We start from the raw sequence: 19,113 nt of genomic DNA on the forward strand, positions 1-19,113 counted from the left end.
CAGTAGCTGCTAGCAGCTCCATAAATCACTTTTTTGACAAACAGAACGCAAGTCTTTCGGTCTCTCTCTCTGTCTGTTGGTCTCTCCATCTCCCCTCCTCTGTCATACTCACCGATCACTGACCAATCACCGACGCAGCGCTGCACGGCTGTCACACTGCTCCGGCGGCTTCTTCTGATTTTGAGAATGCCGGCCGCTCATTATTCAATCTGGTATTCCCACCGGCGCTTAGGAGTGGTTGCAGTCAGACGCGCCCCCACGCTAAATGACAGCTTTCTCACTGCAAGCAATCACAGCTGCCGGTGCGCAAGTCTATGTAGTGCAGTAAAATAAATAAATAAATAATTAAAAAAAAACGGCGTGCGGTCCCTCCAAATTTTGATACCAGCCAAGATAAAGCCATAGGGGTACTTTGCACGTTGCGACATCGCTAGCCAATGATAGCGATGCCGGGCACGATAGTATCCACCCCCGTCGCACATGCGATATCTTGTGATAGCTGCTGTAGCGAACATTATCGCTATGGCAGCTTCACACGCACTTACCTGCCCTGCGACGTCGTTCTGGCCGGCGTCCCGCCTCCTTCCTAAGGGGGCGGGTCGTGCGGCGTCACAGCGACGTCACACGGCAGGCAGACAATAGAACAATAAAAGCGGAGGGGAGGAGATGGGCGGGATGTAAACATCCCGCCCACCTCCTTCCTTCCGCATAGCCGATGGAGGCAGGTAGGGAGAAGTTCCTCGTTCTTGCGGCTTCCTACACAGTGATGTGTGCTACCGCAGGAATGAGGAACAACATCGTACCTGTCGCTGCAGCGAAATTATGAAAATGACCGACACTACACAGATCACCGATTTACGACGCTTTTGCGATCATTTATCGGTGCATCTAGGCTTTACACATTGCGACGTCATTACTGGCGCAGGATGTGCGTCACTTTCTAATTGACCCTGATGACATCGCAGTAGTGATGTCGCAACGTGCAAAGTACCCCATACGGCTTAAAGCTGGCATTCTCAGGATGGGGAGCCCCACGTTATGGGGAGCCCCCCAGCCTAAAAATATCAGCCAGCAGCCACTCAGATTTGCCTCATCCATTTGATGCGACCAGTCCTGGGACTCTACCCGGCTCATCCCGAATTGCCCTGTGCAGTGGCAATCGGGGTAATAAGGAGTTAATAGCAGCCCATAGCTCCCAATAAGTGCTAGGTTGATTATGGCAGACATCTATGAGACACCCCCAATGATTAACCTGTAAGTGAAAGTAAATAAACACATACACCCGAAAAAATCCTTTATTTGGAATAAAAGACGAAAAAACCCACCCTCTTCCACCACTTCATTAAAATCCCCAAATACCCCTCCAGGTCCAGTGTAATCCATACGAGGTCCCACGACGCATCTGTGTTGCCCCAGGGACATCGATCCAGCGTCAAGGATGCCACAGGGACTTCTTTCAATATGGCAAACAGGTATGTCAGATTTTTTTGTATGTGTCGTGACGCCACTCACGGCTTGCGGTCAGGGGTATGGATGACCGCCACTGCAGATTTTATGAGCGTCTGGGGCTGATGGGGTCTGCAGTCAGATGGTGTGGCCTCCCGTGAGTGAGGCAGGCCCCAGGGGCTCAGGTGGGTATAATAACGGGTCCCAAAATGACTCAGGCAGAGCCAAAAGTCTTTCAACTGCTTTTTACTCAGTTGTTGTTATGGTGAGCTAACCCGGGCGATGCTGTGATAAACCAGGTTGAACGAGGGCTCCTTCGAACCAGTCTGAGGGTAACTAGTTAGCTTGCCTTCTTAGCACTTCTGTGTTCGGATAACCCCTGACTTGAAGTACCGTGGGGTCTTTCCAGGGAGGCGCAACTGCCTTTTCTCCCCTTTTTGGACCGCTTGCCGGCAGCGTGGACCAGGTGAGATGGCTTCAAGCTCTGTCTCCTTATGGGTCCCTGCATTGCTGCTGAGGCTCAGACTCTGTGTGGTTGGTGAGGTACTTGTAGTTCCCCTCACCGGCAGGTTTAGCAGATAGTTACACTAGAATCTGCTCTAGGGAACTGTACCCCGTACATACCTAGTCACCAGGAGCACCTTTTCTTCTGACTACCCGGTGACCGTTCTCCCCCGCCAACTGTCACTACACCGCGCAGGGTCTGTCTAGTGGCCGCGCACCTATCCCCTAGCAACTGCTGCGCTCACCACTACCAGACTGGCTCGCTCCACTCCTTTCCTGACAACCTCTGCGCTATAGCTCCCAGCCCCTCCACTACACCTTTTGACAAGAATTGAAGGCCAGACCCCTCTAGGGACTGCCCAAGGGTCCCATCTAATGGTGTGGGAGAGCTGGTTGCTATGTGTCTGTGCGTACACACCTCGTTCTGTCCCTTAGGATTACCTGGAAGTACTGTCCCAGCATGGGTGCAGTACTCAGTGGTGCCTGACCAGGTCAGGGGCGCCACACATCCAGCTCTGCTGCATGAAGCTGACAGGAGCGGCCGTACAACACCGACGCTCTCTGTCAGCTCCACACAGCAACTGAAGTGAGACGCACGATCAGTGGTGTTGTCACTCAGGTGACTCGTCACCACCGCTCTCAGGTGGAGGACTGCAGCAGGCCGCGGGTCATCTGAGTGACGGCACCGCTGATCACGCTGCTCACTTCAGTCACTCAAGGGATTTGCGGTCACCTGTGAGTCCTTCACCTGTGATCGCAAATCAGGCCGCAGTGCACAGACAGAGCTGTGTGATGACAGTGAAGTCGGGTGAAATTCATACGAGTTCATTCTGATCACGCGGCTCTGTCTCACAGCCAGCCATGCTCTATGCTCTGCTTGCTGTCAATAAATAGAAACATTCCCCATCATCTCGGCTTGCTGTCATTGAATGGAAACATTCCCCAACACGTCTGCTTGCTGTCAGTGAATGGAAACATTCCCTATAATCTCTGCTTGCTTTCATTGAATGGAAAATTCCCCAACACGTTTGCTTGCTGTCAGTGGATAGAAACATTCCCCAACATGTTAGCTTGCTGTTAGTGAATGGAATATATTCACCACAATCTCTGCTTGCTGTCAGTGAGTGGAAACATTCCCCATCATCTCTGCTTGCTGTCATTGAATAGAAACATTCCCCAACACGTCAGCTTTCTGCTGTGAATGGAAACATTTCTCACCATCTCTGCTTGCTGTCAGTAAGTGGAAATATTCCCCAACACGTCTGCTTGCTGTCAGTGAATGAAAACATTCCCCACCATTTCTGCTTGCTGTCAGTGAATGGAAATATTCCCCACCATCTCTGCTTTCTGTCATTAAGTGTAAACATTCCACATCATCTCTGCTTGCAGTCATTGAATGGAAACATTCCCCAACACCTCTGCTTTCTGTCATTGAATAGAAACATTCCCCAACACGTCTGTTTGCTGTCAGTAATGGGAAACATTCCCCATCATCTCTGCTTGCTGTGATTGAATGGAAACATTCCCCAATATGTCTGCTTGCTGTCATTGAATGGAAACATCCCCAACCATCTCTGCTTCTGTCAGTGAGGGGAAACATTCTGATCAGTGTTTTGGATGCATTTTTGACAGTGCGGTCCCACTCGGCTCTGCTACATCCCCATTCAACATGGCTGTCTGCGAGACAGAGCCCCGCTTTATGAATGAACTCAGATGAACTTCACCCGACTTCATTGCCATCACGCGGCTCTGTCTGTGTGCCACGGCCTGATTTGCAATGACAGGTGAAGGATTCACCGGTGACCGCAAATCCCCTGAGTGACTGAAGTAAGCCACGCGATCAGCGGTGCCGTCACTCAGGTGACCCACGGCCAGCTGGAGTCCTCCACATGAGAGCTGTAGCAGCGGGTCACCTGAGTGACGTCACCGCTGATCGTGCGACTCACTTCAGTTGCTGCGTGGAGCTGACAGAGAGCGACGGTGTTGTACGGCCGCTCCTGTCAGCGTCATGTAGCAAAGCTGGATGCGTCGCGGGACCTCATCAGGATTACACCAGACCTGGAGGGGTATTTGGGGGTTTTAATAAAATGGTCAAAGAGGGTGTTTTTTTTTCATCTTTATTCCAAATAAAGGATTTTTTCGGGTGTATGTGTTTATTTACTTTCACTTACAGGTTAATCATTGGGGGTGTCTGATAGATGCCTACCATGATTAACCTAGGACTTAGTGGCAGCTATGGGCTGCCATTAACTCCTTATTACCCCGATTGCCACCGTACCAGGGCAATTCGGGATGAGCCGGGTAGAGTCCCGGGACTGTCGCATCTAATGGATGCGACAATTCATGGCGGCTGCTGGCTGATATTTTTAAGCTGGGGAGCTCCCCATAACGTGGGGCTCCCCATCCTGAGAATACCAGCCTTCAGCCATATGGCTTTATCTTGGCTGGTATCAAAATGTGGGGGGACCGCACATCGTTTTTTTAAAATTATTTATTTATTTATTTTGCTGCACTACAAAGACCCGCTCACCGGCGGCTGTGATTGGTTGCAGTGAGACAGCTGTTATTCAACATGGGAGCGTGTCTGAATGCAACCAATCATAGGCGCCAGTGGGCGGGGGAAGCAGGGAATACGAGATGGAATAATGAGCGGCCAGCATTTTCAAAAGCTGGAGAAGGCGCCAGAGCAGTGTGACAGCTGTGCAGTGCCGTGGCGGTGATCGGTGAGTATGAGAGAGAGGGGTGAGGGAGAGACAGAAAGACCTGCCTTCTGTTTGTCAAAAAAGCGATTACTTTGGTTTGAGAGCTGTTCTGGCAACTAAGTAAACGCCGCATGCTGCTCTGAGCACGTTATTCCAAGACACCAGAAATGCAGTCAGGAACCTTCTACAGGCTGTGCCCATACTGTTTCTGCCTTTTCCCATCCATTTCAGCCCTTTCCTCAGTCACCACAGTTCGCCGTTAGGTTAAACATGAAATTATTCGAGTTTCCCATAGACTTACATTGCACATCGAATATTCTCGAATAGTCGAATAGTTCCGCCCTATTTGTCGGATATTCGTCGAAGCGGATATTTTGGTATTCAATCATCCCTAATAATTTTCCTATTTCACTCATCCTATGATCCTTTCTCAGCTCCTGTGACGTAAGCTGCAGGTAAGGAAATGTCGCAAGTGTTAGACATTACCTACGATGAAGGTACTTGAAGACTGTGCCCAAAGAAGGGCAGAAATTCCAAGAGCATGGAGAGGAGATATCTGTGCATGATCAATATTTCCTCAACTGTGAGTGATGTCACAGAAACTGAGAAGGGATCATGGGAGGCGCAAAATTCAAAACGTGACTATGAAGGCAGACTCATCTACTGATCGATGTCCTACGTCTAGTTCGGAGCAAGTCATGTACATAGTAAGAGAAAAGAGGATTTCTCTCCAACAGTGCATCGGATGACAGACATAAAGGTATCACTTTGTGCAACATTGTATGACCTGTATGCTCAATATAAATGTTTAGAATGGTTAAGTCTGCCAATAGATTTCCTTAAAAAACCGAATGTGATAATATGCCCCACTGAATCACTGTATGAAGCAGACCTGATTTTATAATTATTCTTCATTATTATTTTTTAATGGAACTCTCAATAATGACATGAACTGTGGTCCGGTGGCTAAATGGAGGGAAGTTGATCATGTTTACTTTCTTACTATTTATACTATACAGGGTTGACTGGAATAATCAAGTAAAGGTCTTTGTTAGTTCAATAAACTTCAACCACAAGTGACCACACTCAGGCAAAACCAGGGGAGAAAATATATCATCTTCCCAGAGTATGTATAATGTTTTTAGCGGGCCAGCATCAGAGAGACACCACTTTCTTCAGCGTTCATATATAGAATTTTTGAAATGTTAAAATGTTTAGCAGCTTTTATCTTTGGCGTCCAGCAAAGTAACTAATATTTCTTATTGATTTGTATATCAGGTTGTTATTACGCATTTTAGAAAAAGCTTCAGATCAGTTTAGTGTATTAGCTGTTTTCCTGCCTTTCATAATGGGGTATCGAGCAGTCATTGAAAATCAAAACTGTCAGTATAGGAGTGCCTAAAATGCTTAATATTACTGGCACACACCATGTTCTCCACTTGTATTGGTGAAATTTGGAACAGAATTCAGGTACATTTTTTCATAGTAAATTCCCCAGTTGTGTTCATGTTTATAATGGATACTGGAGAAATAACATTGATCATAAGTAATTAAAGGGAACCTGCCATCAAGATTTTCCTTTATAAACTGTGACCACCACCAGTAAGCTGTTATATCCAGCACTCTAGAATACTGTATATAAGAGCCCAGGTCGCTCTGTATAACATAAAAAACACCTTTATTTTTCTCACAGGGGGCGGTCCGGTCCAATGGATGTTGCTGCTCTCGGTCTGACACCTTCTCTATCTTGTACAGTTGCTGTCCTTCTTTTCAGTTCCTTGTGGATGACGCATCCTATATCACCCACACAGAGGCCTTGATTGCGCTTCTGCAGATACACACTTTGATCTGCCATCCTGATGGCAGAGTAAAATACTGTAATAGACAGGCGTGAGGAAAGTTGAAAGACCGCCCATGCATGTGTGCCGCCCCCACGCCTGTAGCAGCCGAGCTGCTCGGATTTGGACCCGCTGTGTGGCTCGAGGGATCCTCCGGACCCGGGGCTCACGCGGACACGCCAAATGAAAAGGGGGATGTAGTTGTACGGGTTTGGCCGTATACAGTTCGTGACGCCACCCACGGTGTGTGGTGAAGTTGGACACCACTGCTGCTGGTGCGGGATACCCGGGGAAGGTGTGATGGCAGCTGGATGTTAACCCCTCCGTGGGTAGGGATAGTTGCCCCAGGACCCGATGGCTTGGTGCAAGGGATGGTGGTGGCAGGGGCCTGCGCGCCCAGACGTACCAGGGGATGTTTGGTTACTCACAGTTGAATAAATAACACAAGTCTTTTGGTAAACCAAGGTGCTGGTGGCCGGCCACCACGGCCGGTTGTACTCTCGTCCCCCACTCGGGCTGGCGGTTGCTGTCTTTTCCTTCTGCACTGTGTTTGCTTGTGTTGGACTTCCCGGTATGGAACACGGGAGCCGCTCCCGGCATGCTGTGTGCCTGAGGAGCTGTGCCCGCTGAAGCTGACCCGTGGGATCTACCGGGTCCTGGCGGTTGCCCTATCCCTCTCTGTGGGTGGTTGTCTGCTTTTGGGACTTTGGTTGGGACAGGACCTATAATCCTGCCCTCAATCGGTTGATTAGCTAGGCCGTTGGTTCTGGTCCTGGCTTCAGGGTCCGAGTACCCCCTCTGTGCACGGTTTCCGGTCGGGTCTCCGATGTCGGTACTGGCGGGCTCCAACCCTGTCCCGGTCCACCTCGGATCTTCCGAGCCATCTTCCCGTCTCCTGCTGACGGAGACCACCGTCTGCCACCTAGACAAGGTGTCAGGGCTCCGACCCTGGCACCTGCCAACTTAGCACCTCCAACTTGCACTTCAATGTTAACTCCACTCTCTGTTTTTCCCGCCCTGGGCTGTCTAGATCCCTAGGTGGGCGTTTCCTAAATGCCTGGTCCCACCCACTGGTGTGCCTGTCTTGCACTGAGGGGGGTGGCTAGGGTTTCAGGTCGGCTGTATGTAACCTAGGTGAGGGAAGGTGTTATGCGGGGGCCTATGTGTGACTACCTGGTTTTGCCAGGGCGTCACACATGCGCACTACAATACTTTGATCTACCCTCAGCAGTAACAGAAAACCGTGTTAAAAATAACTTTTAATCAATATATCTAAAAAAAGAGCCCACAAAACAGACACACATATAAGTTAGAGTCGTGTAAATATAGTAAGGTACCTAAATAGGTCAGGAGGTCGACCTGGAAAAAAACCCTGTTATAATAAACTGACATGCATAAAATTACGTACAAAATGTGAATACAACAGGTTAGGAAATTAACAATCAAGTGAGTCCATCCCTGTAATGTCATTGCATAAGAAACATACAAATTTCAAAATTGAGAGGGGTGATACCACTTTCATTAAGAGGACTATATACACCTCAACAGCTAGCCCTGATGAGCTCTAGAGGTTCCTATCTATCAATGGAGGTTATGACACCAGAAATGTTTTGGGCGTCCCCCATTGACCATTGGGAAGCCCTAAGGCGACCCTAAGATGACCCTTCTCAGACTAAAGCATCTAACACCAGAGATATGAAAAATTCAGGGTTATCTAATTGGTTGAGTCCATGATGTAACAGGGCGACCAGTCCTAAACCGGTTGCCCTTGGACTCGACCAATTAGATAAGTACCTATAATTTTTCATATCTCTGGTGTTAGATGCTTTAGTCTGAGTAGGGTCATCTTAGGGTCACTTTAGGGCTTCCCGACGGTGAATGGGGTAGCCCAAAACATTTACGGTGTCATACCATCAATTGATAGGTAGGGATCTCTAGGGCTCATCAGGGCTAGGGGTTGAGGTGTCTAATATATATATATATATATATATATATATATATATATATATATATAGTCCTCTTGATGAAAGTGGTATTACCCCTCTCAAGTTTGAAATTTGTATGTTTATTATGCATTACAGGGATAGACTCACTTGATTGAGAAAAATTGTTAATTTCCTAACCTGTTGTAGTCCATTTTGTACGTAATATTGTGCATGTCAGTTTATTATAACTGGTTCTTTTTGCTAGGACAACCCCCTGACCTATTTAGGTACCTTACTATACAGGGGCGTAAATAGAAATTATGGGGCCCCATAGCAAAAGTCTGAATGGGGCCCCCCACCCAATAAAAAAAAATAAATCAAATCTTAACATAATAAACAGCATACACGTTACTGGGAGCAGCTTACATGTTATAGGGGGGACATACAAGTTACTGATGGCCGGCATACAGGTTACTAGGGGCGTACAGTATACAGTGATGTCACAGCACAGGAGTCATATACACAGTAATGTCACAGCACAGGGATCACATACACAGTAATGTCACAGCACAGGGACAACATACACAGTATTGTCACAGCACAGGGACCACATACAGAGCAATGTAACAACACAGGGACCACATACAGAGTATTGTCACAGCGCAGGGATCACATACAGAGTATTGTCACAGCACAGGGACCACACACAGAGTAATGTAACAGCACAGGGACCACATACAGAGTAATGTAACAGCACAGGGATGACATACAGAGTAATGTCACAGCACAGGGACCACATACAGAGTAATGTCACAGCACAGGGACCACATACAGAGTAATGTAACAGCACAGGGACCACGTACAGAGTAATGTCACAGCACTGGGACCACATACAGAGTAATGTAACAGCACAGGGACAACATACAGAGTAATGTCACAGCACAGGGACCACATACAGAGTAATGTCACAGCACAGGGACGGCATACAGAGTAATGTCACAGCACAGGGACTACATACAGAGTAATGTAATAGCACAGGGACCACATATAGAGTAATGTTACAGCACAGGGACCACATACAGAGTATTGTCACAGCACAGGGACCACATTCAGAGTAATGTAACAGCACAGGGACCACATACAGAGTAATGTAACAGCACAGGGACCACATACAGAGTAATGTAACAGCACAGGGACCACATACAGAGTAATGTAACAGCACAGGCACCACATACAGAGTAATGTAACAGCAGAGGGATAATACATAGTGATGTCACAGCACAGGGATAATACATAGGGATGTCACAGGTTAGGTTCTTTCTATAGTATTACAGGAAGACATCTACACATTATAATACTCACCTCCTCCTGTGAGAGATCATGTGGCAGCCTCCGGCCTCTCTGCTGCACTTCCTGTCCTGGCTGTGGTCAGATCCTGTCTTCTGCTTTTTCTTACTGGTCTTTTGTTGTTTGCTTAGCTCTCGGTTTTCTCTGCTTATTCTGCTCTGTGGTCTCTGCTTGTCACAAGGTTTCTGCTCCTTCTACACTGTTTTATTTCAAGAATGTTTTTCTCCCGCGTTTTACTGAAGAAGCTCCGCCCCCTCTCCTGATTGGCTGTTCTCCTCCTGGCATCTCTCACAGCTTTCTGACTTGAAGAAGAGGCTGCCCGGCCACTCCCTCTTCTTCAGCAGAGGCCGCAGTGTGTGTACTGTGGGCGTGTCTGCACCGACACCACTGTGTTGCGGCCGCCTGCTGCTATTCAAACAATGCAGGGCCCCTAATCAGCTGCTTGATCACTGTCCCGGGGAAGCCCGCCCGTGTTGTGAAAGATGGAAAGTGAAAACGCACACACCGCAAGCAGCTGGCACGGGCCCCCTTACGTCAGAGGCCCCATAGCAGTGGCGTGGCCTGCCTCTATGGACGGTACGCCACTATATTTACATGACTCTAACTTATATGTGTGTCTTTTTTGTGGGCTCTAATTTTAGATATATCTACCCTCAGCAGGGCAGATCAAAGTGCACTTGTGCAGGAGCACCACTGAGTTATCAGTGTGGATAATGTCATAGAAGAGAGGAAGCGCCGGACCCAATATCGGCAACGCCCATTGGACCAGACCACCCCTAGGTGGAACTAATATAGATGTTTTTTACATTATTCAGCGTGGCCTGGACTCCTTTATACAGCATTCTAAAATCCTGTATATAAGAGCTTACTCCTGGTGGCTGCAGTTTATAAGGAAGATCCTGGTGAGAGGTTCCCTTTAATATTAATAAGAATAATACAGTATTAAATTCTGGAATACTAATAATACATATTTATATAGTGGAAAACTGCTTTACAGTATATTTTCATTACATATTACATATTATAACTAACTAATGTTTGAGGATTTCCTCAATAATATTTATTCTTGACATTCTTTTTGATCTGTGGGCGGCATGCCAGCTCAGTGATTAGCACTGCAGCCTTGCAGCGCTGGGGTCCTGGGTTCAAATCCCACCAACATCTTTAAGGAGCTTGTATGTTCTCCCTGTGTTTGTGTGGGTTTCCTCCAGGTACTCTCGTTTCCTCCCACACTTCAAAGACATAAAGATAGCAAAATTAGATTGTGAGCCCCAATGAGGACAGAGTTGCCAATGTATGTAAAGTGCTGTGGAATCAATAGCACTATATGAGTGAATAAATATTATATTATCTTAAGCATTAGAATAGGTCATTGATGCCATTATATGTAGTTTTTGCATAAACAAAAGTCATACAGACTTTTATAACACACTGCAGATGCTGATAGGAAAAGCTGACCTGCAAAATCCCTTTCCAAGTATCTTCCCTGCAGATATATGGATAAGTTTGCAATATACTTGTAGAACTAAATCCAGATATGCTCCATAAAGGCTGCAATTCAGGAAAATCCATTCTAAAATCAAGCTGTATACGTTTCTCCATGGAATATTCCCGTTTCCGTGCACTGAATAACCAATGAAGCTGCCTGCATTAATATATATGGCCGGAAAAGTGTTCATGTCACTTGTATATGCAAATATGGATGCGACTGACTGATGACACACTGGTACAATCTCAAAGATTTTTAGTATTTTACTCACTTTTAAATAGTAATGTGAACATAATACTGAGAATAAGTGAAAGCATATCAAATGTGTAGTAAGAGGGTCTATGAATGATGCATAAGACAAAGCTTAAAGGGAACCTGTCAGCAGTTTTGGTGATTATAAGCTGCGGCCACCACCAGTGGGCTCTTATATGCAGCATTCTAACATGCTGTATATAAGAGCCCAGGCCACTGTGTAGAATGTAAAAATCACTTATAATACTTACTTAGGCCTCCGACACACATCCGTTAAAAACGTGCATGTTGTGTCCGTTTCCGTATATACCGGAGACACGAACAAACGTGCACCATGGAACACGCACACACAGACACCATGAAAGTCAATGGTTTGGTGCGCACAAGTATGTGACACGAATGCACCTCTGTATGCTCCGTGTACGTTTTGTGCTTTTTTCTAGCGATGTCATTCTTTCTTTTCCTGTGTATGTCGGTCAATCTCCCTCAGTCCGTCGGTCGGTCTCTGTCTGTCTGTCTCTCTCTGTCTTGTCTGTCCCTCTCTCTGTCTGTTGGTCAGTCTCCCCCCTCTCTCATACATACCGATCCCTGATCACCGGCGCGGCGCTGCACGGCGTTCACACTGCTCCGGCGGCTTTTACTATTTTGAAAAAGCCGGCCGCTCATTAATCAATCTAGTATTCCCTGCTTTCCACGCCCACCAGCGCCTATGATTGGTTGCAGTTAGACACGCCCACACGCTGAGTGACAGCTGTCTCACTGCAGCCAATCACAGCCACCGGTGGGCGGGTCTATAATGTGCAGTAAAAAAAAAAAATAATTAATAAAAAATTATTATTATTATTTGATACCAGCCAGGGTATAGGCATATGGCTGAAGGCTGGTATTCTCAGGATGGGGAGCTCCGCATTATGGGGAGCCCCCCAGCCTAACAATATCAGCCAGCAGCCGCCCAGAAATGCCGCATCCATTAGATGCGACAGTTCTGGGACTCTACCCGGCTCTTCCTGAATTGCCCTGGTGTGTTGGCAATCGGGGTAATAAGGAGTTAATGGCAGCAGCCCATAGCTGCCAATAAGTCCTAGATTAATCATTGCAGGCGTCTATGAGACTCCTCCAATGATTAACCTGTAATTTAAAGTTAATAAACACACACAACCATCGCGTCGCTTCCAGCTCTTCTACATGAAGGTGACAAGAGCTGCAGAAAAACACCGCCACTCCTGGCAGCACCATGCAGCAACTGATGTAAGTATCGCAATCAGCGATGACGTCACTCAGGTAACTCGCGGCCACCGCTGGATTCTCCAACTGTGACAGCAAGTCGCCCGGGTGATAGCGATAATGTCACAGGTGAGTTGCGGTCTCGGGTCGGTGACTCCAGCAGGCCGCGGGTAACCTGAGTGACAGCAGCGAAAATCGCGCTGCTCACTTCAGTTACTCTGGAGATTAGCGGCCACCGGTGATTCCTTCACGGGTGACCGCTAATCAGTATGCGACACACAGACAGAGCCGTGGTATGACAATGAAGTCGGGTGAAGGTCACCTGAGTTCGTTCTCTACGCTCGACACTGTCTGCTGTCAGCGGGTAAGCATCAACGACATTTTACATCACACACGTGCCATTTCACATGGACAAAACACACTCACATGTCAGTTATGTATCTCACGCACACATGGACATTCCACACGTGCACACGGCTAGCATACGCTGTTCACACGGATGCCACACGTACCATGAAAACGGACATAAAAACGGATCACGGACCTGAAAAACGGCCCATATTACACGTGCGTGATTTTAACAGATGTGTGTCGGACGCCTTAAACGCTCACTGCGGAGTTGGGTCATGTGGGCGTCTTCGTTCTCCAGCGCCTCCTCTTTCGGCCATCTTTGTCGTCCTTCTTCTGAAGCCTGTATGCATGACGCATTCTATGTCATCCACACTTGCCGGCATTTTGCAGTTAACAACTAAATAAACCGGTGTGGATGGGCAACCCGCGGACGGTCTGCATTAAACCAAGGGGAAGTGTGACGCCCTGGACCCCAGGGGTCACAGGTTACAACATCACCACTTACACCCCCACACTAGAAAGGTACCATGAGTCAACCATAAAGACCTGATTACCTCCCTCAGTGTTAGACAGGCACACCAGGTTGGCGGAGTCAGGCGGAAAGACACGCCCCCCAAGGAGTCTGCTGGCCTGAGGCAGGAAAACACAAGGAGTTGAGTGCAGTTGAGTCTGTGGAGTGCAGCACAGTGGAGTGGAGTGAAACAGTCAGGCTGGCAGACGACAGTGACCGCCTGCAGGAGACCGGGAACACGACCAGCGGAACCGTAAGGGACCGAGACAGGGTAGTGGCCCGCAGGAACCAAACCGGGGAGCTAACAGGATACCGGAGCACCAGGCAGGGTACTCAGACCCCAAACTAGGCTATATGCCACCACCATAGTCGAATTAACTGATTGCGGTCTAGACCTCAGGGGTTCATTCCCACCAAAGTCCCGTTAGAAGGCAACAGCCCAACCCGACCGGATAGTAGCCACCGCCAAAGGCCAGAGATCCAAGGGCCAGCGCCTGCAGGCAAAGGAGCTCCTCCGACATCTACAAGCCGGGGAGCGGACAACCAGTGCTCAGTCACAGTGGTCAAACTACTACATAGGTGCAGGAGAAAGGTGGACATTGCCAACCCGACTAGGAAGCTGCAGCTGGCTGCGGGCCCCGTTCATACCTTCATTTGGTTTACCAGTGACTCTGTGTGGTTTAATCGTACACCAGTGCCTTCAAGCACCGCACCGCGCGGCACCGCAACCCTGCACCCTGCACCCCGGACCTCGCACCACCGGGCCCCGGGACCAACATCCCCTACCAACGGAGGGGTCAACACCTAGCTGCGCCACTACACCACTCCCGGGAGTCCCTGTACCTTCACCACAGCGGTGGTGTCCACCATCACCACAACCCGTGGGTGGCGTCACGAGCAATCATCCCAAAACCAAATACCCACATTCCCCTCGTGTGCAACGCCAATCCCCTTGCAGAGCGACGTGACCCCCAGGTCCGTGAGAGGCTCGAGCCACCACCTGTAGAACGCGAGAACGGATCCGAGCGGCTCGGCGGCCGTAGCTGAGGCCGCGGGGCGGTACATGTCCACTTTGATATGTCATGTGCAGTGCAGATCAAAGTGTTGTAGTGCGCCGGTGCAGGACTGGCGAGTGTGGTTGATGTAGGACGCGTCATGCACACAGGCTTCAGAAGAAGAACGACAAAGATTGCTGAAAGAGGAGGCGCCGGCATCCGGAGAACGGAGGCGCCCATATGACCCAACTCCACCACAGCGACTGTTTAGGTATTATAAAGTGATTTTTATGTTCTGCACAGTGGCCTAAGCTCTTATATACAGCATGTTAGAATGCTGTATATAAGAGCCCACTGGTGGTAGCCGCAGCTTATAGGCCCTAAATCTGCTGACAGGTTCCCTTTAATTATTATTTTACAGCAGAAGAGAGGTGAATCAGTGAATGAGAAAAAAGGCACTGAGTACTTAATTGTATTTTACCACCTTAATCAGGGACCAATGTGGGCTTTTTGGCGCCTATTTGGATTTTCAATCATTTTCTGGTTTACTAAACCGTAAGGGTGTGTTGCCCATGATCAGGACTCACTGCGTCCTGACCTGCGGGTCCGTGCATCTCCTCCCCAGGTGAACGCAGGAGATTGCAGCTGCTTCTACCCATGATCAGGGTTCGGTGCACTGCGGTCTCCTTGCTGTGTTCTCCTTACGGAGGACGCATTGGGATTTCACAGCAAACAACTGACATGCTGCAGTCTGGAAACACGCACCGCAGGTCATTGTTTGCTGTGGAAAAAAGAAGCATAGTGGGCACGGGATCTCTAGAGTTCCTGTCCACTATGCTTTTACTGTACAACGCAGCAGTATGTGCTTGTACTGTACAACACTAGCGACAGCACCCGCCCCCGTCGTTTGTGCGTCACGGGCAAATCGCTGCCCGTGGCGAACAATATCGCCGCTACGCCTCACACATACTTACCTTCCTAATGACGTCGCTGTGGCCGCCAAACAAGCTCTTTTTTAAGGGGCGGTTCATTCGGCGTCACAGCAACGTCACTCAGCGGGCCACCAATAGAAGCGGAGGGGCGGAGAGCAGCTGCATTCACGTCACTCCCACCTCCTTGCCGGAGGACGCAGGAACGCTGTTGTTCGTCATTCCCGGGGTGACACACATAGCGATGTGTGCTGCTTCAGGAACAACGAACAACCTGCATCCTGAAAGAGCAGCGATATTTTGAAAATGAACGACGTGTCAATGAGTATTTCTGATCATTAGCGGTTGCTCGTAGGTGTCACACGCAACGACGTCACTAACGAGGCCGGATGTGCGTCACAAATTCCGTGACTCCAGCGATATTTCGTTAGCGATTTTGCTGCGTGTAAAGCGGTCTTAAGGCAAGTGCCACACGTGAGAGCGATGCACAAATCTCGAATACCATCATCCGCCACAGCCGCACACTCCTGTCTGGAAGAGAGCAAGCGTGCTGGATGATGCGATTTGAGACTCGTGTATCGCTCTCATGTGTGCCACTGGGCTGACCCTTACAATATTGAGTAAAAAATACTGTAGTTGACGAATACTAAGATATAAACATAGAAGGACCACAAACGCATGTAGTACAGGCAACAACTCAAATTAGCAATAGAACTAGGAGGAATAGAGTCTTTATATTTGCCCAGTGACAGAAACACCCAAACAAGCCATAGTTAGAAATGTATAAAACATTTTATTATATAATGCTGTAGGTATATCAAAAAACATATAACATGTATATATATATATATATATATATATATATATATATATTATATATATATATATATATATATATATATATATAAAGGACCAAGGAGAAGAGGTGCTGAGGGGGAGAAACCCCACGTGTCCCGGAAGAAGATAGAGGAGAACAAATCTCCAGGAGATCTGGAAGGAAATCCCAGGGCTAAGTACCCACGAGGTAAAAAATAGCCCAAGCAGTGCAAAAGTTGCCCGCAGACAGTACAAAGTAGTTCCAAAGTAGCGTACATAGGGCAATTTACCTACCAGGAAACAGATCACCAGATAGCCGGGGTAACACGTGGGGACCAGCGTTCCCCAGTTGATGATTATTACAGTATAATTTTACTGGCCCTAAACTAAGTTTATTTGTATTTCTTTCTTAGTTTACAGAAAAAAATCAGGATGCACACACGGATGTGCTGCAAAAAGGGGGGGGGGGACATGGTGGGATGGAAAAAAAGATGGATGGAGGATGGGAGAGGGTGCGGCGGATGGAGGAGCGGCGGAGGATGGGAGAGTGCGTGGTGGATGGAGGAGCAGTGGAGGATGGCTGAGGGTGCAACGGATGCAGGAGCGGCAGAGGATGAGGGGAGGGTGGAAGGGGAATGGGAGGTGAGATTGGGGATAGCTACCTTACAGGATAAATCTAGGCAGCAGGATCGCAGCAGATGAAGGAGGCAGCAGTTGGAGGAGGCAGCAGATCCAGGAGGGGGAGAGGTGGGAGCGGGGGCAGAGGATTAAGGATATGGGAGAGAGCGAGCAGCAGATCGGGGAGGGGGCAATGGCTGATGGGGGAGTGTGGCAGCAGATGCAGAGGCGCAGTGGCTGATGGGTGAGTGCGGTGGCAGATGCAAAGGTGCATTGGCTGATGGTGAGTGCAGCGGCAAATGCAGGGGTGCAGCGGCTGATGGGTGAGTGCAGTGGCAGATGCAGGGGCGCAGCGGCTGATGGGTGAGTGCAGTGGCAGATGCAGGAGCACAGCGGCTGATGGGTGAGTGCGGTAGCAGATGCAGGGGCGCAGCGGCAGATAGGGGAGTGCGGTGGCTGATGGGGAGAGTATGGTGGCTGATGCAGGGGCACAGCGGCTGATGGTGGAGTGCAGTGGCAGATCCAGGGGCGCAGCGGCTGATGGAGTGCGGTGGCAGATGCAGGGGCGCATTGGCAGATGGGGGAGTGCGGTGGCTGATGGGGAGAGTGTGATGGTAGATGGAGGAGTGCGGTGGCAGATGGGGGGAGTGCGGTGGCTGATGGGGGAGTGAGGCAGCAGATGCAGGGGCGGCGCAACGGCATCAGATGCAGAGGCGGCGGATACAAGGGGACAGCAGATAGAGAGCAGCGGCGGTGCAGGGGCGAAGCAGATGGAGGAGGGCAGCGGATGATCTGGGGCTGTGACTCACAGATGGGCACCCGCAGGGATTGCTCTCCTCAGCTTCCACGGACGGAAAAGCTGAGGCGAGCAATCTCCTACAGATCACAGGTCACAGATGCACAGTGCTTGGAGAGATTGGTCACAAGGCCGATCTCTTCAATCAGAGCTGGGGGCGGGTGCAGAAAAGGTCAACCAGCTCCAGCCAATGATCAGTGCTATAGCTGCACTGATCATATCTGGATTTCAATGTTTTAGACATTTTCAATGGCTGAAACATTACACTGGCTGAAATTGGCTGAGCAGCATTCGTCAGCCAATCACAGCTTCCGTAGGTCTGGGGAGGAGACACCACCCCTCCTTATGTCAGGTACAGGTCCTCTCCTTCCTGAATCTACAGTTTTTGAAAATCGATCATGGTCCCCGGGGCCGTGATTTTGCCATGACGGATATATCCATCATGGGTCTTTACGTACTAGGGCACCATGACGGATATATCCGTCAAAGTTCGTGAAGGGGTTAAAGTAATGCTAGGATTTTGGTCTAAGTAACCAGCTATATGAACCCGCTATACTTTCATTGTAAATTTGATTGACAGCAGTAGATAAAGATAGATTAGACACAGTAAATGTATTTATTTTACACACTTATAAAGCGCTATTAATTCCACAATGCTTTACAGATGTGATTATCACTGTCTCCATTGGGGCTCACAATCTAAATTCCCTATCACTATGACTTTAGAGTGTGGGAGAAAACCAGCGTGCCTAGAAGAAATCCACACAAACACGGGGAGAACATACAAACCCCTTGCAGATGTTGTCCTTGGTGGGCTTTGAACCCAGGACTGAAGTGCTAACCACTGAGCCATCATGCTGCCAACAGATGGGATATATAAGTCAATATAGATACTGTAGATAAATATAGATACATTTTATTAGATCAATGCTGTAGCTAGACAGACAGATACATCTGGTAGTGGAACTTCTCCTTTAATATTTTGTATGGTCACTGTAAAGAACTATTTTTTTGTATTGAATACACAGTATACTGTAAATATGCTAAATTAATGACCGCTTTATGCCTTTGTCCAGTCAGATGCAATGACTATTTCCTTATTTATTATTAGTTTGGCTGCAGTTTTGTATTTTATTTTATTTTTATGTTTCATTCTTGTTTGTTGCAGAGGTATGCTCTGTGGACTGCGGCACTCACGGTGTTTGTGTTGGTGGAGCATGTCGTTGTGAAGAAGGGTGGACTGGGGTGGCATGTGACCAGCGTGTTTGCCACCCTCGCTGCACTGAACATGGATCTTGCAAAGACGGAAAATGTGAATGCAGAGAGGGCTGGAATGGGGAGCACTGCACCATTGGTAGGCAAACGACGGG

The 19,113-nt window shown here is 48.5% G+C and overlaps 1 protein-coding gene across 6 annotated transcripts in view; it reads left to right on the forward strand.

The window, feature by feature from the left end:
* TENM2 (teneurin transmembrane protein 2) overlaps positions 1-19,113 on the forward strand; it is a 4,009,156-nt gene that overhangs the window by 2,420,505 nt on the left and 1,569,538 nt on the right. For all 6 annotated transcript variants that reach the window (XM_075344552.1, XM_075344547.1, XM_075344548.1 and 3 more), the window contains one exon: positions 18,912-19,097. In XM_075344552.1, the coding sequence (XP_075200667.1) occupies positions 18,912-19,097 (186 nt within the window). The remainder of the gene's footprint in view (positions 1-18,911; positions 19,098-19,113) is intronic.

This window comes from Anomaloglossus baeobatrachus, chromosome 4, assembly GCF_048569485.1.
Source record: "Anomaloglossus baeobatrachus isolate aAnoBae1 chromosome 4, aAnoBae1.hap1, whole genome shotgun sequence".
In the NCBI taxonomy this organism is placed as follows: domain Eukaryota; kingdom Metazoa; phylum Chordata; class Amphibia; order Anura; family Aromobatidae; genus Anomaloglossus; species Anomaloglossus baeobatrachus.